The sequence below is a fragment of the Labrus bergylta genome, chromosome 12 (assembly GCF_963930695.1).
Source record: "Labrus bergylta chromosome 12, fLabBer1.1, whole genome shotgun sequence".
Classification (NCBI taxonomy): Eukaryota; Metazoa; Chordata; class Actinopteri; order Labriformes; family Labridae; genus Labrus; species Labrus bergylta.
The window spans coordinates 23,749,671-23,772,384 of record NC_089206.1 but is presented as its reverse complement, the minus strand read 5'-3'; the positions used below and the strand labels follow the sequence as shown (position 1 = coordinate 23,772,384).

Genomic DNA, 22,714 nt, shown 5'->3' with positions numbered 1-22,714 from the left:
TGCAAAAAAATATTTATTAGCAAGTTAGTTAATTGCTAGTTAAGTTTTTGTTAGGAATTTTTATGTAAAAAGCAAAGTATGCAAAGGGTTTATTTACACTGAACATACTAACATAAAGAATAATAATAAGAACAATCTATTTGAATGTTTGAATAATCATCATTTTAATTTTAATAAGTGGCGCCTCTGTTTAGGTAAATAGCCAATCATAGATTTGGATTCTGGGGTGGCCAATCAGACTTCAAAGGGGGCCGATGCCACCCCTCTGTACGCACCCCTGGAACCTTTAGATATTTTTGTTTTTAATCTGTTAAAAAATTTAGTTTTTAAAATACATTCATATAAGCCTGAACGACTTGTGTCTACATTTACTCCATAATCCTCTGAAGCCTTTAAATAGCAAGCTCAATCAGAGAGTAAATTTAAAGAAAAAAAGGACATGAAGGTTGTTTGTGTTGGTTTACATCTCCATCTCTTTCCAAGGCCTCGTTTAGAGATAATGGCTTTGGAATGATTCTCCTAAAATGTTGCCCCGGGGGAGGAGGGGGGGGGGGAAGCTCCTTTCACAGTCAGCAGTCAAACATCTTGTCCTGAAGCCATGCTTGTTCTTGTTTACTCAAGGTGTGTTCCTCCTATGACTCAAGCCGCTCTGCTTTTCTTCTCTTTCAGGGCGTCAGGCTGTACTGCCGTCTCCACAGCCTCCACACGCCTGTCATCAAGTAAGTACCTGCCCCCCCCCCCCCCCCCTTTTACAGTATGCTAATGTTTCTGCTCTCCAGGTGCACACATGCATATTCATTAGGGCTTCACATTGGCCCGCGTCACCCTTTCTGTAATCACTGAACTAACAGTCACACTTTCCTCTCATACCAGTTCTGGAGGTGCTGCAGGTTTACGTCTTCTCAGTTCAGTCTGCCAGGTTTTCATTAAGCGAGGTTTATAAAAAGGTAGCTTTTAAAGGATTAAGGAGATCTACATATCATGAGCATTTGTTCCTTCATCTCAGCAGTGTTGTGGTTTAAGTGAATTTATCTTAGTGGATACTTGATACACGAGTGAAGAAGAAGAAGTTCAGATGATGACAGCAGCATTTTCAACCTCATCAATCTCCTTTTCTTTTTATTCCTTAGTTAATGCACTCCCTGCTTTCAGACATCAACGGAGACACTCTGTCCAACTTTACTGCTTACAGATGCACAACACGTACTCTGCAATATGAAACTACTTTGTCCAGTACACACACACACACACACACACACACACACACACACACACACACACACACACAGAAACCATCTCTGAGAATCTGACAATTTGTTATCAATGCACTGCTTCATGATGGATCAGGAACTGGAAACCTACAAGAGATAGTGAAACTCTGGATGCATGATGGGGCCATATTTAAACTCAAAACAACATATTTGGTAACACATAAGTTTCTCCAAATGTTCTATACTAACTGTCTTTTCAGTGTCCTCACAAAGGGAAAGCTAAAGTTTTGCTGTATAGACGAGGTTTTGTCACATTATGCCTGGTTTAATTACAAGGTTAGCAAACATTGAAAACAGCAGTACAGCTTTATAACAAAGGTTAAGCTTCCCACCCTGAATGTGTCATCAAAGGAAAAAGCACAACCCTGTGAACATTAGTCCTTAACTGTTCCTTTAAAACTAAGATATTTAAATTCTCTTTCTTGACCCTTTAACCTTGAACCGACGTGTCATTTAAGGGCTTAATTCTACCTTAAAATCTAAATAATAAGACTGATAGTGACATTAGGGCCATGGAGTGATCTCACTTTATAGAAATGTTTTTACATCAGAACTTCCAAGAGTCAGAATGAAAGCAGGAATTCGTGCAGAAGCGACAGAAACACACATCGTCATCGCCTTCGGACTCCCCACACACACACACACACACACACACACACACACACACACACACACACACACACACACACACACACACACACACACACACACACACACGCACACTCAGGCCACTGCAGCCCCTCCTTTCATGCTCTTCCCCCTTCATCCCTCTATCTCTCCCTCCATCAGTCACTCGCTGATTGAAGTGCCGGGGTTGCCATCGGAGCAAACAAAGAGCTTTTGGTCCGGGCACAAATCCTATTAACATACAAAGCAAAACCCTCTGCTGCCTGCCAGATATTATGTAATACAGCCCTGGCCTTTTTTAATCCATCACTAAATTGGCATTGTATGTGGCAGCCATTCATTACACTTTATGAGTGATGCATGCGTTGTATTTTATGAATCATAAATATGATCGCCCCTGCCTCTGTTTTATTGAACTTGAGTGACAAAGTAGCCCCTTGTTTCGTAACATTAAAATGCAAGAATAATAACATATGATGAATTAGATATAAGCCCAATAAAATCAATAATGAGACTGCTGCAGACGTCATACTCTATTGAATAAAGTAGAGACTCTGTGATCAGCACGTCATGTCTGGAAGTAGCTCAGGAGATTTTTTTCATATTTATTCATCAGAGCACTTTCAGTCAGCAACAGATTATATATTTGGCTGTCATTCTGAAAATCTCAGTTTACAAAATGGGTGGTTCAAATAAAGCCCGTGTCTTACTCATAGCATTGACAAATTGAAGCAAAAAGAACACTGTTTGTTTAATGAGCTGTGATACACCCACTGAGTTGCACAACCAACCACACGTCCTTACTCGGTGTTAACAGGGTGTGCAGGTTGTGCTACCAGGCCTTCTTTGTGTGATTTTTACAAACGTTTAGAGAGTTATTATTGAGAAGGGAAATGACTTTTTGTCATTTGTTTTGTTTTCCTGTCATGATTTCTAAAACTGTAGAATAACAATCTGCCTGTAACACATGTAGTTGTTGTTGTATTACCTGCAGATAACAACAGACTTTGTCCTGGAGAAAACTTTCTGATAATAATCTTTTTCTCTAATTTAAGATATTCAGTTTTCGCTTTTTTAAGTTTCAAGATATCATTTATTTGGTAATAAAGGCAAGGAGCCACAGGTCGGACTTGAACCCGAGCTGCCCACTAGGAGGACTATAGCCTCCGTACATCGGGCACGACCGAACTTCTAGACCATCTGCGCCCCGTTTTTGCTTTATTCAAACACAACAGACACTATTGATGGTTGTTGTTGAGTTGAATCGGTCATTTAAGAGATGCTTTACAGGAAGTTTGTCTGATTTTCAACCTTGACATTTTTAGATAAGTTTTAGCATAATAAGAAACAGCTTTTTACATTCACATGGTTTATGTCGAGACGTTAAGTTGCTGCATTACCTACGTATATTATTACGTTTTATGTATGAAATGCCTGCACTTTTTGTTGGTGGAAAGAGTCAGAAAGAGAGAGAGAGAGAGAGAGAGTGGAGAATTAGGTGGGAAAGGAATCATAGATCTGATTCGAACCTAGGCCGCCCGCTTTGAGGACTATACCCCTCTGTACATGGGGCGCCTGCACTAACCACTAAGCTACTGGCGCCCCTCAGCTGGCATTTTAAGTCTTCACATACGCTTTTATTGCAAACTAGCTATGGCTACGCTACAAAACAGGCAAAAATAATATCCCAAAATATGAATGCAAGACAATTCTATGGACAGTGTGCAGTTATTTTAAGCTGCTACTGTTTGAGCACAATGCATCCTGGTACATGTAAACACCAGCAGAAGTAATGGACAGTGGCTGTCTCTGCCTGTTTAACACATTACAGGAGACCATGCATCAGTTGACTGTAAACACTGAAAATAAACCTGAAAAATCACACAAAAAATTACATTCAAAGACTTGTAACATGGGAGATCATCACTAACTGTTATCTATGTTTTTCATGCAACCTACTATCTGAATGTATGAAAATGACTTTTCTGAAACCTCTTTTTGTTCTTCCTTAGGGACAGAGACCATCATCTGAAAACCTTTAAATCTGTGGTGCCTGCCAGCAAACTGGTAGACTGGCTACTTCTGCAGGTAAAATCCACGTCTGTCATCCTTTCTCTTAATCCAGAAATACGTAATACTGCACAAGGTACCAAGGTCGTGTGTAATGATAATACCTGTCATAACTGCTTAAGCCTATCAGGGAAGACAACTTTTTCGATGTTTTTTTTAATTAATTAGCAAAAACACGTTTCAGACATTTGTCACAGTACAATGACTTTGAGGAGCGCAGACAAGGACATCAGTCTCCTCATCTCTCATTGTGTTTATCATGCACATATTATTAACGTGTGCAGGCTCACAAATCATCATCGTCACTCAGATAACTCAGGCCAGCTGTGCTGCAGTCTGCTCTCTGTGAGGAAGGTGTAAACAGGCAATGTAACTGACCGACTGTTGTGCGTCACTGATTTGGTTTCCCAGGGAGACTGCTCGACCCGAGAGGACGCTGTGACGCTGGGCGTGGGGCTCTGCAACAATGGCTTCATGCACCACGGTCAGTTCAATTCTTTGTCACACACACACACACACACACACACACACACACACAAGCATGAAGGATGTGTGAGGAAGCAATCTGAAACATATGCAACACATGCATCATGGGGCGTCATCCTTGGACAGTCTCTTATTATTTAAAGTTTATTTTTCAGGAACACCTTCTCTTTAAATTGAATCAACGCTGTTCTTTTATGACTTTATTTCTCTCTTCTTTTTCTGAGCTGCTGGATTACCTCATCCTAAATTTGGCCTCTAACCACAAAATAATTGAATCCTCTGGTCTGTAATGCTGTCATAGGTTTTAAAAAAAGTATCCTAAATTTGCACACCTGGTCCAGCCAAGCCTCTTTAGCCTCACTGACCACATTGTAGTGGAGCGGCTTCGGTTCTAGCCCAGATATGTTGAATGTAAACAGCATTAGCAGTGTACCCTAACCAGAGCTGTTTGGCTTAGCTACACTGGTGTCTGGGTCAGTGCACCGAACCATGACTACTGGTTAAGGCCTAAAATTGAACCTCCATCGGCCAAGTGTATTATGGGTAATGTTAAAACCACTAAAAAAACAATAGTTGGTGTTTGAGTACTGAAGTTAAACACACCATACAGTGCAGTCAGAGGCATTTTAATATTCACACAAGTTTGTTTCTTTGAAAATTGTGAATTTCAATTAATTGATTATTTATTGGTACTCTGTTGATGTAGGTCTGCTTTCAAATAGATTTTTTTGTGTGTTTTTTAGATAATAACAGACTTAAATATGTCGTCAAATTTCAATTTGGCCAAGGTTTTCTAAAGTTTGGTAACGGCTGCCATAGGATGAACGAGACCAGCTGATGACGCAGCTGATTTTCAAATGATGGCCTCAGGAGATGACATCAGGGAGTGTGAGGGCGCATGCAAGAAAACGATTAATGGGAAATAATCAACAACTTAGACTGCGAAGTTATTTCTGACTGAACTTGTGCTAAAGCTTAATTTCACCTCCACTGTTTATTTCATGACTCAGCAAACAATTATTTCATGTAGAAGACGTAGGTTTACAAGCAGTCTTATAAACTGCAGACTGACTGGCTGTTGCAGATATAATTACTGCATGAAAGGCTGTTAGATAAAATTGCCAAAATGTATCATCGTTATTGAAATAATTATTTTCAAGATCCAGTTTCAAGATCGTTTTATCACCCCACCAAAGTTTGATCCTCCTCTAATATCCTAAAACTCCTTTAAAAAAACCTCTGCAGGGTCATCCCAGCAGCAAACTACATTCGTCCTATTTACATTAGCACACAGGCTTTATATCACAGGCTGTTTGTTGACAACTTGTAGCAATCAGTGCACTACAAGCACCAGTCATGAATCACAATGTGTACATTATCTATGTTTAAATGTCAAAATTGATTACAAGCGTACAAACATGGTGTAAATGCTGTGTGAAGTGTTGGCTTTTGGCATTGATTTACACACACACACTCTCTCTCTCTCTGTCAGTCCGCCTGTGTCTTTCCTTTCACTTCTCACCGTCCCCACTGGCCCTCAGACAAACACATTCCTCCCTCCTCTACCATCTGTTGGAGGGAGTCTCACCTGTCCTCTTTTACCTCTCCCTCTCGTCGCCCTTCTTCAGGGTCCTGACCTCGTCCTCACAGCCTGTCTGCACTCCTCACCTCTCCTCAAGTCTCTCTCTCTCTCTCTCTCATCTGTTTTTTTACTCCTTACTCAGCACATCTGCTTCACTTCACCTGGTCCTCTTAAACTTGTTATTTTTGTGTCCTTGTCTGCTTTGACTCTCTGTCTCTCTGTGCGTCATGCACAATCTGCTACGCAACATATAAAGTACAACACCAGATCTACATTTCCTCCAGTGCTCCTCTTTAGGAGTCAGACTTTAATTGACTCCAAATCCAAACTGTCTTCATCCATTTAATCATATATATCGAATGTCAAGCACTATAAGTTATCAGGATCAAATTAACCCTGTCACCACAATTTACTTGTCATTGGAATTAACAGCCGTGTAAATCAATACAAAACTTGCTCTCTGAGACAAAACCTGCCTTGAGGGGATCAGTTTTTTAGACATATGTTTATTTAGTATTAAGTGTCATCAAATACTTTAAAGACCTGGTTAGTGTGAAATAGTTATTCCTCTTTAACTGCGCCAGGGCCTCATATTGTATGTCATGCATACATAGATAAATTGTATAAATTGTAACTACTTGTGGTTTATGGTGGTGTGACAGTTTCCGGAGCAGCACTCCCTCCATTATGTGGCCACACCCTCCGTGACTCAGGGGAAGTGCCTCACGGTCAGGATCTGTTTAGGTTGGCGTAAGGCCAGCGTGGAGAGAGAGAGAGAGAGAGAGAGAGAGAGAGAGAGAGAGAGAGATGAGAGAGAGAGAGAGAGAGAGAGAGAGAGAGAGAGAGAGAGAGAGAGAGAGAGAGAGAGAGAGAGAGAGAGAGAGAGAGAGAGAGAGAGAGAGAGAGAGAGAGAGAGAGAGAGAGAGAGAGAGAGAGAGAGAGAGAGAGAGAGAGAGAGAGAGAGCTTCACCTGAGGGTGCCAGATTCTCTTCAGATCTCTGAACAGTTGGGTTTCTTTCAGTGTTGCCTTTACAGTCCCCGCTTTACAGTGGAACAACAGATTCAAACATCTGCAGGATTAGGATTCTCACTTTGATGTCTGTGAACGTGTTTATGTTTTGGAACCAGTGTAAGAAAAAAAAATTCATAAGGGACACAAACAGATCAATACGTTTTTGATATTTTCCAGCACAGTAGAATATGAAGCCATCATGACTTTAGTCTGAATCCTTTCATCACATCAACACTTTGGCACAAACTAAGTTGTCAGTGCAAGTTGTCGACTTATTAAGGTTACAGTGGATATCATGACGATTCAGGCACACTTGGGTATTTTCATCTGTTGCCATGGGCGTGTCCAGATGGACATGGGCCCCCCTTAAAATCTGATTGGCCACCCCAAAATCAACAAACTATGATTGGCTATTAATTATTTCATATTCTACCTTAAAGAGAAGATGCAGAAAATCCGAGGCAATCATTCAGTGTTGCATAAAAATAAAGCAAAAAGAGCCAAATGGTCAAATCTTTAATTCAAAAAAAGCTTTTTTGTTTTGTTTTAAACTGCTCCAACTAGAGAAGCATCCTCACCTGTCTGAGGAGCCTCATGTGTTTGAGTGAGGCTCAGCCCAACAGTGTGGTATCTAAATCCACACAAACACACACACGGCAGACGGTTTCTTGTGTCCTCTGGAGAATCCTTCCGGGCCCTGGACAAATCACATCTGGCCACGACGCAGATGTCATTTGGCTCCAGATGTTCTTGTTAGCATCATTAGCTAATGAGCTAATTAACCATTGGCTTGTTTGTGTGAAGAGGTCCACACATTTTCTTTTTCTTTGGATTCTGCTCTAAAAACAGTAATGTATGTCCACATGTCTTTGAAGGTACAGACGACCTGCAAACATGTCACCATTTTTCATATTAAAAGGTAGAATATTTCAGTCTGTTTGCCACAACAATGAGCACAAACACAACTTAAGGCTATTGTTAAAATGGTCAAAGTCAATGTTGAGCGCCTGTTTATGCCCTCACATTAGCACCACTTAACTTAACTTTTTTCATGCACAACTTTGAACAAAAAGCGTGCGATGTGGTCCAGTGCTATTTGTGCCAAAATAACTTTCTTGCTGCGGCTTTCTGACTTAAAAGCTCTGCTTGTGTTTTTTTCCTTCCTCAGTCTTGGAGAAGAGCGAGTTCAAAGACGAGTCCCAGTTCTTCCGTTTCTATGCGGACGAGGAAATCGAGGGAACCAGCACCAAGAGCAAGCAGCTCCAGCGCAACGACTTCAAACTCATTGAAAACATCTTGGCCAAGTCTTTGGTGGTGAGGCTGGCTCGCAAACAAAACACATAAACGCATGCATTTATACATTCTCTCACGCGTTAACATGGTCACACAGATGCTTTTTGTCACAGTGCCAGACTCACAATCGTAATTTCAGGAGAGAAAAAAAAAGGATAATTAGGAAAACATTGAAGGCTTTCCCTGAGGCAAGTGCTCTCAATATGCCACAAAGATCTTTTAATTAACTTCATGGTGATACTAGCATCTCTTCTTCTCAAGGGTCTTACCCGAAGAAAGAAATCACTTTTCACAGTGACTATAAATGGATGAATGTGGATGAATGAAAAGGCCGAAAAAAGATCAGATTTATCTGCATTAATCTGGGGATGTATCGCTCTTCCATTCAAGTAGATGCATTCAGAGTACTGCGCGCGTGTGTGTGTGTGTGTGTGTGTGTGATAAATAGTTGTTATATAACATGGCTATACATACTGGTATAGCCTATTTCCTTCCCTCCACTTTGATTCGACTGATGTGCGTTCCTTTTTCCAACTAAATATAATCACAATCTTGATACTGGCAGGGGGAAAAAAATCTGTTCCTCTCATGGGAGCTAAAGATACTCTGATGGCTGTAAACACCTTTTGAATTAGCTCTGATCAGTGTGAATCTTAATGAGCGTTGTCTCATGGAAATCTAATCGACTGTACCGCCTGGGAGATATTAAACAATGAGTGGTGGCAGTTTATTGTCAGAAACACTACACACTCATACGCATCTGAACAGAGAGATGGCAACGTCTAATTTTAGTGCACAGACTGAAGGAAGGAAAGTAGGTTGTAGTAAGAGGTAGAAATGATTGCTGTTGAAGTGGACCAGCAGTATAATGCTGAGCCGCATGTTAAAACTCACATTTAGTGCTTTTTCTTCTTGATTAGCAGAACTAATCATTCCTCGTGGCTATTACTGAAGTAAAGTGCAGGAACTCTTTATTTACCACAGCCATCTCCTCTAAACTAACAGCGGAGATCTGCATCTTATCAGAGTGGTGCAGGAGGAAGAAGAAGCCCCAGAAGCTTACCTAATGGAAGCAGGCTTAAGTGTTTGGTGATGACAGCTTCTAATGAAGCACCGCCCTCACTGGGGAATAGAAAATGAGAGGCAAAAAACACATCATTAGGAGACACCTGACACACGATGAAAATCATAAACTGCTGCCTGATTGAAACTGTGATGACGTGTGGACAATTTGTGTATATGACCGCCCAGAGAGGGTGCTATAAATGACTTTAACAGGACACTTGAATGAGTCCTAAATGACCTTTTGAGGGAAAAATATATTATATATACAAAATATTTATGTGCACAATAGCAACAAAGCTTGTTAAGATAAATAAAACATATAATTCATATGTTGCTACTTTCTCACTCCTGATGTTAACCAGGGGAACACGGTTAAAATATAAATGTGGCAATAATTAGATGATTTTCTCTGTTAGATTCACCCCGAGGAAGAAGACTACGGCTTCGAGATCGAGGAGAAAAACAAGGCCATCGTGGTGAAGTCTGTCACCAGGGGCTCACATGCTGAGGTAATGGTCAACACACACACACACACACACACACACACACACACACACACACACACACACACACACACACACACGCACACACACACGCACACTCACGCACACTCACGCACACTCACGCACACTCACGCACACACACACATTGCATCTCCTTCCTGCCTCGGGGCGTTAGTTCCAGTAGGTAATGGCTGTCTACTGTTTAGACGGCTGCTGTCAGTCTGCTTTTTTTTCCCCTTTGGTAGAGCTGCACTCTGATTGGCTGCAGAGCCATTACACATGCTTGCTCACATCATGCCACAGAAACATGCAGAGACACACACATTAACACACACATCACACACACCTTTTTTACCCATGCACAGCTAATTAAGAAGCCATTTAAGTTTAGACCAAAAAAAACAAGAATGACGTTTGAATTTCTTTATGCTGAAGAATGTTGTTGTATTACTCTCCTGTTCGAGACCAGCCTGTTAAAGGGCCTTTGCCACATTTTGACAATGAAACGGATCTTATCATGTGTCCCCCTGCACATCGTTTTTTCGGTCGGATAGCCCGCGATATTTGATCCTTGTTTAAAATTAAGAAATAATGAAAGAGCAATAAAAGAGGATTGTTCTGTCAGGATTCTTTCAAAACAAAATTTTAGTTAAATTTCCCAAAAAGGATTTCCATTGTCTTCTGTCTGGTTTAGATTTCTTTCCAGCCTTCTGCAGAGTTTCTTTTCAAGCTACCCTGCAATCACTTTTAATCTCCCCAAAATGCTTCTGCTGCTGCTAGGATTATCAAATCGATTTGAGACAACAAGATCATATAAATCTGATTTGGGACGCCTGGCATTGGCTTACGATTTGCTTTCCCATAGATTTAATGGTTCAATTGTTGACATTCCAGGCTTACCACGACCACGGCCCCTGAATCATTTCAAAGATCTATTTCGCCTTCTTAAATCAGCTGATCGTGTCTTGCTGGTCGTTCCCAGAGCTGACTGGTGACTGTAGGCTGTCGGGCTTTTGGCTGGGAAGATTAACCTGATGAACAAAGTTTGTTTAGTTTCTAGATGCTTTTAAATCTCGTCTTGAAAAACATGTGTATTTCATCTCAGTGTCCTTATTGTTTCCTCTGGTTCTTATTGCTTTCTCTTATTTAACTCATTGCAGCTTTTTCCCACATTTATCTTCTCCTCAGTCTGTCTTTGGATAATCTTTCTTTTTCTCCTCTCAACCCTCTGCTCCCACTTGCTGTTTTTCTCCTCTCTCTCTCTGCCTGTCTCTCTCTCTGTTATTCATACCCCTCGTCCCCCATGCCCCACAATAACAGGATTGCTAGTTGTGACACAGCCCGTGTGCCAGCACAGTGAATGAGGCTCAGCTGATTCCCATGGGGCTCTGAAAGGGGCTGAGAGACACACACACACACACACACACACACACACACATACAGAGCTCTTTCACTATATGATACTATTATAGAGAAAGTCACATGCAGACACACACACACACACACACACATATACATCCTTCCACATTCAGATGGTGGTAGCTCCTCCCAGTTCTCCCTACATCCATCCTGGGCTGTTATCCAGAGTCGGGCCTCCGCTCAGCCAAGGCAACCCCACCGGATCTGTGCCCAGGACACTGGTCTCACACAGCGAACACACAGAGGCCGCATTATTCTCACAACGTGACTGAAGATGTGCAAGATGACTGCATTTAGTGATGTGCAGCAGGCTGTGCGGCTGTGTGTCTGTTAGTTTAGAGGGGACCACAGGAGCTGATATCTAATTGTTACCATTACCTGGTAATTCAATTGTTATATACAATTGAGACTGTATTTTAAGACGCTTACATGTTGACATCTTCGTAGTCATACATGAAGAACCTGATCTGATTTGAATTCTAAATTGTATCTAGACTACCTTTTTATATCCCATAGGAGATATAAAGGTTGGTTTGAAAGGGGTGTTAAAGAAGCCATCTTTGTTAAATTGGAAAAATCATCCCTTAACCAAGGTGGTGGACTGAGACACCGTCTTTTAGCAACCTACAGTGCTGTTTTGAATTCTCTGCCCCAGTCCCATCTTGGAACATGTGACTACAGCGACCCACAGACGACTGGAGGTGTTAACGACTCTAGGCCAAAACTAGGTCAACGAGACTCAGCTAACGACTCTGAAGTGAGTCATCCTTGATCGTTAGCATCCTAATGATCCACAGAGAGCTTAAATTTGTAGCTCCGTCCATCGGTTTGTTTAGAACTTAAGAAGCCTTTCAGAGGAGAGGTGAAACATCTTCAAGATCTTATCTGTGTAGGTTTCTCATCCAGGCACAGCTGGATCCAAAGGCAACTGGACTGGGTGAAAATCTTGAAGACACCTCTCAGTCTTTAAGATTTTTAAGTCCAGTTGCCTCAGCTTTATCCATGCACAGTGGTGCTCATTTGTTTCTCTCCTGATCAGCACTGAGTATGCATCTCTTGAATTCATAGGTTTTCCACATATTACCAAAAACACAACATTAATAGAAAATATAAAGCAACCTGACCCAGACCTAATTGATTATATTTACACATGGATCTAAACCTGCACAAGTCCCACGCTTAAGAAGAGCTTCTTACATGCTCAGTGTTTGATTTTGTATTTACTGAAGTAAAAGAGATCAGACAGATCTGATAACACACAGCACAGGTAGCTTGCAGAAACATGTGGTGACAGTGGTGAGCAATGACATTGTAAATAACCCTTTGATCAGGAAACACTTGCATTTCCAAAATGCAGCAGGCAGGAAACTCAGGTGTGAATTTTGTGCTGCTCAATCATATCTAGCTGTGGATCTCGATTTGCACTCCCTCCATTTAAAAAGCCTTTTTTTCATATGATGGAAAAAAACCTGACTGAACAAGCTGTGAAAACACTGAGCAGCCTTTCCTGATTCTCTCTGCTGTGTTTTGGTTTGTTTGGTGCCATACTCCTTGGAGGCACAGGGAATGCTGGATTGTGGGTAATAAACACTTAAACCTTTATCCGGGCCAAATGCTACAAACAGTTTGGTCTCACTGTGGCACCAGGGAGAAAAATTCATGAATTGAGTTGTGGTCCCTGCTTTAGAGGGAGCTGAAACAAGCTGCAAAAAGCTATTTAAAAAAAAAAAAAAAAACACAAAAAAAAACCAACAGTCTGTCTCCTCTCTGTCCGTCTGTCCTTCCAGATGGCAGGCCTGCAGGTGGGCAGGAAGATCTACACCATCAACGAGGACCTGCTGTTCCTCAGGCCCTTCTCTGAGGTGGAAACCATGATCAGCCAAGCCTTCTGCATACGGCGCTCCCTGCGGCTGCTGGTCGCTACAAAGGCCAAGGAGTGAGGAAATACACACAAGCACACGCACATGCCTTAGACTGTTTATGGGAGGTGGACGTAGTCTCTGGTTTTTAAAGTCGAGCCAATGTGGAAGCGCCTTAAGCCTGCATGTTTCCTATTGGCCAGCAAGCAGCTTCTCCACACGATGCAAAAGAAGTCTGATCGTATTTAACTACAAGAGGAAATAACTCCAACACTTATATTTCTGTAAACATTTGTCGATTTTAGTTTATGATCTCAAAGGCTAGTTTTAGGACTTATTGAATACACCCTGATTTAAAAATATTGTCCAATTTAGAGGAAAAAAGACTCACCACTAAAGCGTGGTGTTTCTTAAGGGTTAGCCGACATGATTAACAAGTTGCTACCATGGTGATCTGTCAATCAGGGTCGAGGTTTAGCAATGAGTCTGAAACCCAATTGTTGACATCTTAGGGGCCACACCTCCTTCTTTTATGTAGTCAATATTGTATACACACCCGATCCCATGTGTGAAGCACTCTGGTCTGACTGATATTTTCTCACCCAGGATTGTGAAGATCCCTGACAACCCAGACAGCCTCTCCTTCAGACTGTGTGGCTCCGCCCCTCCTCATGTCCACGCTGTCAGGAAAGGTGAGTGACAGTTACACCAAAGGACTCAGCACACAGTCTTGTTCTGTGAGGTAAAAGGAAACCATCGGTTTGAACACCTAATGGGGAAATAACCTTTTTAGCGGTTTAACGATACACAGCTCTCAGGGAGACATAATTGAATGAACATTTCTTGAAATCAGTTACACACAGGAAGTGTGTGAACTGATATGTAATAGTTTGACCTTGTTATTGTGGAATTGGTGCCAGTAAGTCCTCTCAAAAGCGTTTACAGTGTCAGAAAGACAAATAATTCTGGGTGAATTTAAGGCAAAGATGAGGTAACTCTAGCCTCTAACCACCTGTTACTTTCTGCTTTTAGTGAGCCTCTATTAGGTTTTTATGACCACCTGTCAGCCAGACAGCGCGGTCAGGGTTCAAACCCTTAATAGACCTAACTCTGCTTTTAAAACACACACACACACACACACACACACACACACACACACACACACGCACATATGCACATATGCACATATGCACACACACTGCTCTGTGATCAGTGTGCATTAAAGACACCCAAACTTTTTTTGACCTTCTCTTTCCTTCTGCTCTGTCCTCGCAACCTCCAAACCAGATGTTTGCACCGCCTAGTGAGACTCAAAATAGAAAAATGAGCGAGTTATGTCATTGAAGGATAAATCCCAAAGTGTAAAGCAGACAGGAGCAGGAGAGGACACTGAAAAAAAACAAAACAAGGAAGGGAAGAGCTGTGGGATGGTGCAACAGAAGAATGTGATCTTAGGGTTTCACTTCTCTGCTCCGTCTCAGTTCTCCACATTTCTCTCCCCTCCCTCTTCCTCTCCATAACCCTTCTCTTTTTCTCTCTCCCGCTGTCTTGACCAGTGGAATTTTTTTTTTTCTCCATCTGATTTTAGAGTCTCTCGTTGTTATTTTCTGTTCGTAAATCAGCTCCCCTGTTCGTCATCCATGCATGGGTCAAGTAGCCCCAGTGTTAGGTAATTGCTGGCACCCTTGAGTGGAAGTGATGCCAGTGCTGGTATTTTTAGGTCAGGAGAGGAAGATGATGGAGGTGTTGATTGGACTTCCAGGCTGTAAAGCCATTAGTCGCTTGGGACATCGTGTTACGCCACTGAAGTGAGGAATTCTCTATTTTCCTGGAGGAACAAAAGGGGCGAGGTTGAGCAGATACGGGAATTGAGTCCAAAACATTAAAAAAAAAAAAAAAAAAAAAAGATTTCCGTTGAAAATGATCTCATGTGCTTTTATGTTTTTGGAGATGATTACTCCCTCAAAATGTGAGACACGTGTACAGCACTTCATGTTTTCATATTAGTCCAACGTGTTGTAGAAAGTTCTCCTGTAATCCTACCACCCTGTGACCTCTGACCCTGTGTTGACACACTGCAGGCTGGGAGGCGGCGGGGGCGGGTCTCCAGCCAGGCCAGGTCGTCCTGAAGGTCAACGGCAACAACGTCAACCGCAGTGACTACCAGGAGGTCCTGGAGCATTTCAGCGCCCAGCACAAACACCAGGAGCCTCCCCAAGTGGTGAGAGGATGCATGGAAACACACACACACACACACACACACACACACACACACACACACACACACGTGCAGGGCAGATTTCAGTGGAATGCAGCGTTTATAAGAGGAAGTGTAGTGCTGACTGGAGGAGTTTCTTTTCCTTAACAATCTTAAGTTATCTCTAGTTCCTCTCTTCTTTTTCTTCAGTAATAGCCTTCATTTTACAGTCATCACTCATGACGACGGCAATTCACATTAAAAAAACTCAAACTGCTTCTGACGATGACGCAGCCTGCTCTTCCAGAGGTTTTATTTTCTTCCATAAAGTTAAATTATTTGGAAAAAAGGCTTTCACCTTAAATACGGCTGAGAAAAAGTACCCAAATGATAAATAAATAAGAAGCGGGCTAATGAGTTGCAACAACAACAAAAAAAGTCACTTTAAACTGTCGCTCTTTATGTTGCTGAAATACAACTTTGCCCACATTTTTAATAAGGTTCACTTTATCGATCTAGGTTTAGTCCCACTCTGTACATGGCGTCCACAGAGTTATTACAGTCTTTGTATGTGTTGCTATGGCTACCAAAGTACTCCCACTATATCTCTAAGCCATGCAAGTTAGCCTGATTAGCATCGGTTGTTTCGAGGTTAATTTATCAGATCATTTAACAATATGAGACAGCTCACTAAATTCCCATTTGGTGAGTGACAGAATCTCAATGACCCAGACATTCCTGGCTTGACACGCTAGTCAAACAGCATTAGCTAGATTAAGGAGAATTAGCAAATACGTATCTGAAAGGGGGGAAAACAAGAATCATAAAGTTCAAGGATTAATCGATTTTGCAGCACGCTTGTTCTTTTAAATATCCAAATAGCTGAAGAAGTATCATGCAACAGGTTTCTTTGCTTTATCAGCGCCTTTGACTGCAGCAGTGGGTGGCCCAGTGATCTCTGACATAAATTGCTGGCTGACACTTTGTCGCAGCAGGCCACATGTAGTGAGAGTTTGACATTTCTCAGCTCGAGATAAAATCCTGCACGAAGAGAAGACTTAGCCCTGAGCAACACGTTAACAACACAATGTTTGAAGTGAATTCTAAAACTCACAAATAAGCGGTGTATTTTAAGCTGTGTATTTCTACATAACCAGTTTTGAAACTGTAAGTCCCATGTCTGGTTGTTCCGACTTCTTTGGCTCCAGGCTGTACCCCGCACGGCTGCACCTACTGTACCAAGCACAATGTTTTGTTTTTATAGCCGGGCCTCTTCTTTTTGCAAATTTCCCCTACAGAAGCTTAGCTGAGCAGTCTTATTTTGGACCTTCTCCAGTAAATGTTTGCTGGTTCATTTAACAGCAGGATATAATACCAGGATGTTATCGATGTGGTTCGCTGCACTTCAGAGTTAAGAGGCAAAGCAGTCTGGCCAGATTTCTTTGTCAGGTGTCTTTAGGGGAAGTAGAAATACAAATTCTGTGTTCAAAGTGTACCTATTCCTGCAGCTTTGTTTTTAAAATGACTAAAGCTATATTTAACAGTTTCCTTTTCAAGCACTTCCCTTTTATCTCACCTTTATCTCTTATCATATTTCTTCTCTCTTCCTTTTTTGCACATTACAGTAATATGACTGATCAGCCTTCATCTTCTTCCCTCAGTGTCAGTGGGTGTATCGTGCGTTTGAAGACGTGGAGGAGCTACAAAAAGAACGAGGTGAAGGTGAAAAGGAGGAGAGCCCTTTCTCGCCTTATCCTGTAGAGAACGGGTCGGACCACGATGAGGAGAACGGCACGAATGGAACAGGTGAAATGCAATGTTTCAACCTCTGTGGTTTTTTTTGTGTGATTCACTTTAATTTGTTTTGATGAAGGAGTAGCTTCTCACAGCTCATACTGATGGGACAATCAATCATTTAAAAGACATTTCTTTGATATTAGTTTGAAGTTTTACTGGTAAAAGACATCAAAATGCAGATAACAGAGTTAAATGATTTATGTCACAGCCCTCTTAAACATCCTGCAGAAGATGTGTTAACAATGTCAACCTCGCTCTCTTCTTCTGCAGCTTTGTTTGAAATCTGCACATGCCAACTGTGATTGGCTAATATCTGCAGATGGTCCAGTGTGTGTAGTCTATTCAAAGGGAATAAATCAAAGTAAATGTAAATGCTTGTGTTCCCACCTAACTGAGTTTTTTTTCTCATATTTCAATTTTGTATTATCATTCATATTCTCTGAAAAATGGCCAAAAAAATCACAAATTCTGCCAGGATACGACTGTATGTTTTTAATATATAGATTATTTTACACATCATTTTTAGTTCTCTCAGAGTTCATATTTTTGTTATTGTTGTATTTTCTATGATTGCTGTCTTGGACCAGTATCTCACTTTGTTTCCTTTCATATATTAATATTTCTGGATGAACAAATAAACGTCCTTACATTTCTTGTGATTGCTTGAGAAATGTATATTCTGAAAAGTTCCATGTGTGCCCCCCCAGACCACCGGCTGGACAGACTCTCCCTCTCTGAAGATCTGCCGCTCGTCAGCATGACGGTGGATAACGTCCATCTGGAGCACGGCGTCGTCTATGAATACGTCAGCACCGCTGGCATCAAGAGCCACGTCCTGGAGAAGATGGTGGAGCCAAAAGGCTGCTTCAGCCTCACCGCTAAGGTACTTAAAGTCAAATACTGAGCAAAGGAAAGACCACAGGGGTTTACTTTATCTTATTTATTACCTTGATGTTGCAGATAATTTGTATAACAGCTGCTAAAATAGCTTAAATGTTCGTGTCCTCTGTCTGATGTTTCATAGAAAATCCCATCTTGGCGGTCAACCAGTTTGTTGCTCGCTGATATTTCTTCAATTTGTACTATTATGACAGAATCTGTAAGCCGCTGAAGAGTTTTTGGCCCAGCTGCTGTTTCTGGTTGTTTGTCTTGGAGCGCTGAATGTTTAAAGCCTGAGGAAAAACTCCCCAGCTTCTACTAAGAAGCAGATTTTAAATTTGATTGTAACAAACTAAATCAAGCCTCAAAACTTGATTGTAAGGCTGATAACATCTCTACAAATGTTTCCCGTCTCTGCAGATCCTGGAGGCGTTCTCTAGCGATGACAGGCTCTTTGTTGATAACTGCAGCCAGCTCATCTCCCAGAGCGACCGCGTGGTCACCATGCCTCAGTTTGAGTTCAGAGAAATCTGTGACACGAAGCTGAAGAGGATCCGACAGCGTATCAGCAGCTATCAACAGGTACCGAGACACACCTTTACACTCTCATCATGACACACATAGACATCAGCCTGTCAGATCCGTGGCGGTTGTTGGATGTATGATGATCGTATACCACAGTCAAAAAATGTCTTAATAGCTCAAATTTTTCAGAGGAGCTAAACCACACAAAAGCCATTTTCACACATGTTCAAAACTGTGTGTAAATGTCCTCAGATTCTTGGGATGAGCTGCACATGTGAACACAAAAGGCTGTTTATTTCTCCCCCACTTTACTCAGATTTTTTTCTTACCAGCTCCCTAGTGAAATGTCTGCACGAGTGGCTGAGGGGATGTGTGAATGCAGCAGGTATATTCAGTAAAATTCTCCACAAACAAGCAGGAGAGGGATGTGATCTGTGTGACCTTTGCACGCATAATGAAACTGCTTCATTGTGTTTTCTACTTAGATTTTTGCCGCTTTTTCATTTACGTTGTTAATACATCTAATTACACATAGGATTTATATACGAGCAAGCGCTGTCATCATAGCGTCTGAGTCTGTGGCTTGTCCGTCATCTTGGTGCATCCTTCTTACATCATGGTTTGGATCCATAGACCCCCCCCCCCCCTCCCTGACTGACAGGGATAACTTCCAGGAAGTGAAGAACAAGCAACAAGATTTCAGGGGCAGCTGCCTGAAATGTTCAGGAGTGCGTGTAATGTGTAAAAACAGCTTTAGTCATGCTCTTTATCTCTTAAAGAGGAGACTGTTTTTCTGTTGTGGTGTCTCGTTGAACTCATTAGGACGTTTTCATTCATGCAGATGGATCAGAAGTGCAGTGCATGTGTGAAAAGGGGGGAAATGTCTGTGTCCTGCTCTCCTTCTATAATTCTTTCCCTTTTTCACCTAGTTTGCAGAGGAGCTGAGGAATAAGGCGTGGCCGTCCTTCAGACAGGCAGGTGGTCATCCTCACCCTCTGGGCTGCATGGACTTTGTCCCCACCAACTGCCACGTCAACTTCATGCAGGTCTCCTACCCCAAGAGCATCACCTCTGCTGGCAGGACTTTCAGCATCCGCTTCGGACGTAAAAACTCCCTGTTCGGCCTGGATCCCGACCAAGGTAGCGAGACACACACATGCACGCAACATCTTTGAAGTACTATTCAAACAATCTCTTTCACATATCCAACGCTTAAACTAAGGTTCGGTGGAGATCCATCCATCTTTATGATAATAAAACTTAACCTATTTAACACTAGCTCAGTGATCAGTTTGACTAATTACCCTCCATGACCGTTTAAATCCCGCAGCACATCGAGGGGAATGTCGTCCCCAGCCTCTCACAGCAGCCACAAGGTCTCAACACGGATTCCCATAGTAAATTAGATGAGTGGTTTGCCATTAAGACTCCATTAGCTGCAGGCCATACTCATGTTATTGACATGAGAGGCGGATGAGTGATGTCAGCAAAGATGGTGGCTCCACCGCAGCGTAGGAATGTGTGCCGTTCACTCAGAGCCGATGCTTCAGAGGGTCAAAGAGGAGAGGGGGAGAGAGTCTGTGGTGCTAATTAATGAGAGGGCGAAACATAACAAAAGCTTCAGATAAAGAACAGAGTACACTGTGGTCTATTTATATGGTCAGACTTATTTGTGATATAGCCTTATTATTAGAGTCTCAACTTGGCTGCTGAAATCCCTCAAATCTCAGCAAAGATGAAAATACAACACAGCTGTCTAGACTGCAGACATTTAGCCTGCATTGTTCCAAGATGCCTCATCTTCATCTTTCTATCAGCAGCCAGCTGCAAGTCACACATCTGCCTGGCAGTTGTTGCGATGAAGAGTTCAGCTGTGGTGCCACTCAGCGTGTTTTCTATACAAGCAGCCTGCAGCAATTATGACTTGATGTTGTTAAGCTCTGGAAGGGGAACAGGAAGAGGTGGTGACGTACAGTTCAGGCAGCCTGAAGTGTCATTGTCGTTTACCTGCCTGATCTTTCTCACACCTTTTAGAAGAGAGTAACTTTTAAAGTTTGAAACATTTAAGATTGTCTTCTTCATCCTTGTAAGGAGTTGTAGCTCCTAATCCCCTTAGAAGATTCAATCAGGTCTATTTTCTTTTATTTCTCTGACCTCCAAACTGTTAAATTGTCATGAAGATGATGATTTATTTTGATCGTTGTATATAAAAAGAGCTCGTCTGTTAAATCGTTACGTTTGGAGTAAACTAGAAGCATATACTCTGAGTTCATTGACGGAACTTAATCTTTGGGTTGTTTTGGGACGTCTCAGGTTATTGCAGCTTAGTTTGGCATTCAACCCAAGATAACAGTTTTGCATCCTGCTCCCGCCGTGCATATCAGTTGCAGAAGTGCCCTTTGAGAAGTTGTTTTTCATCTAGTCTAAATAGGGAACACACAAGAGCATTACCTCATACGGTTTGAAACATCTGGAGTATATATTATAGTGTTGTGTCTCTGTTTCATTCACAACTGCAAACATATTCATATCCTCCCCTCTCCTCCCCTCTCCTCTCCTCTCCTCTCCTCTCCCCTCCCCTCTCCTCTCCTCTCCTCTCCTCCCCTCCCGTAGCACAACTGAACCCCATGTCCCACACGCAGCACTGTGTGACGAGTATGGGAGCGCCCTCCTGGAAGTGCTCGGGCCTGGAAGGAGACGAGGTGGATGGGAACGGGGAGGTGACCATGGATGGAGGCGAGGGCTTGAATGACAGCCGGCAGAGTTTCCATGAGGAAGGCGGGCTGAGCTTCCTGCTCAAACAGGAAGACACAGACACCCAGGATAACTACATTCACTTGTACAGCCGCCTGGATGTTGCTGTGAGGGAGATGAGGCAGTATGTCGCTCAAATAGACGTGTAAGTGTTACGGTTAGGTTAGACTTTATGTGATTTAACAGTTTGATCTTCATATTAAAGAATTATTTTTCTCATAAATCTCCAATGAGTCGTCTGTCAAATGAAAAGAAATGATTATTCCTATCCCGTCAGAAAGTATTTTCAGGTTAAACAGCTGGCGGTGTTATCAAATATTGGCATTCCCCTGGTGTTTATATGTTAGAGGACTATTTTTGTAGCCTTCACATTGACATTTAGAAATCTCTGCATGAAAAGCTGAACGCTGCCTCCTGAGGCCGTTAGTCAGCCGCTCATTGTCTGTCTGCCCTTTGCCTTGTTTAAAGCTGAAGGTTTACAAAAGGAACACTCTTCAGGCCCAAAATATTTATGGGCCAGGCCCAGTTCAGGAACAGACAGTGAGGCCGGGATAACCTCAGGAGAGAGAAATGCTTGTTGTGCGTCTGAGTCGAGGGAGGGGAGTGACAGCGTGGAGGAATAGATGAGAGTGTTTGTGTTCTGAGAGAGTGTATTATAACATAAATATAATCATTGTAGTTTTCTAGAATTATGACGTGAATTTTATTCCACATATATATTTCTCTGCAAGAAATATTCCACAACGTTGTCCTGCACTGTAAACAGTAATATATGTTTTAGTCTCACCTGTTACAGTGATAATTTAATATCCTTGTTTTTACTCCCTCTTATGAATCCTTCAGCCTCTTGTCGTCTATAACCGAACCCACACAACTCCAAGGTGAGGGTGGGGAGCCTCCGGTGTACGAGACCAGTCAGCCCCCCTCCCTGGCCCCCTGTGAGGACGGCTGTGACCAGGACAAAGTGGAGCAAGGCGGCATCAAGCGTGTTTGTTTCAAGGTGAACGAGGAGGACCAGGAGGACTCGGGTCATGACACGATGAGCTACAGAGACTCCTACAGGTAATGGTTCAGCATGATTAATGGAGGCTTAAGATGAGGGCTACAGTTGAGGTTAAAACTTTAGACAAGGACGCCTGGAATTGAACAATTCAGTGGCACACTGGGATTTGTTTTTTACTGAACTAGCTGGCTGGTATGAAGAAGAGTGAATGGTTTTTATTGAAGAAGTTAACAAGTTGAAGTCAGAGTAAACCCTGTGTGTTCAGGGCCACAGCGTCTTGGGTGTCACACAATAGTAACTGCTTCAACGTGTTTAGGCTGCACACCTAACCCCGCTACAGAGAGTGTTTATTTTTAATTGGTAAGTGTATGG

At 42.2% G+C, this 22,714-nt stretch overlaps 1 protein-coding gene across 4 annotated transcripts in view; it reads left to right on the top strand.

Moving 5' to 3' along the window:
• prex1 (phosphatidylinositol-3,4,5-trisphosphate-dependent Rac exchange factor 1) overlaps window positions 1-22,714 on the top strand; it is a 100,622-nt gene that overhangs the window by 57,666 nt on the left and 20,242 nt on the right. For all 4 annotated transcript variants that reach the window (XM_029277761.2, XM_020635936.3, XM_020635937.3 and 1 more), the window contains exons 13-26: window positions 670-719; window positions 3,911-3,986; window positions 4,380-4,452; window positions 8,217-8,362; window positions 9,823-9,915; window positions 13,116-13,264; window positions 13,794-13,879; window positions 15,269-15,408; window positions 17,046-17,190; window positions 17,889-18,064; window positions 18,481-18,642; window positions 19,515-19,725; window positions 21,199-21,484; window positions 22,183-22,401. In XM_029277761.2, coding sequence (XP_029133594.1) covers window positions 670-719; window positions 3,911-3,986; window positions 4,380-4,452; window positions 8,217-8,362; window positions 9,823-9,915; window positions 13,116-13,264; window positions 13,794-13,879; window positions 15,269-15,408; window positions 17,046-17,190; window positions 17,889-18,064; window positions 18,481-18,642; window positions 19,515-19,725; window positions 21,199-21,484; window positions 22,183-22,401 — 2,012 coding nt within the window. The remainder of the gene's footprint in view (window positions 1-669; window positions 720-3,910; window positions 3,987-4,379; window positions 4,453-8,216; window positions 8,363-9,822; window positions 9,916-13,115; window positions 13,265-13,793; window positions 13,880-15,268; window positions 15,409-17,045; window positions 17,191-17,888; window positions 18,065-18,480; window positions 18,643-19,514; window positions 19,726-21,198; window positions 21,485-22,182; window positions 22,402-22,714) is intronic.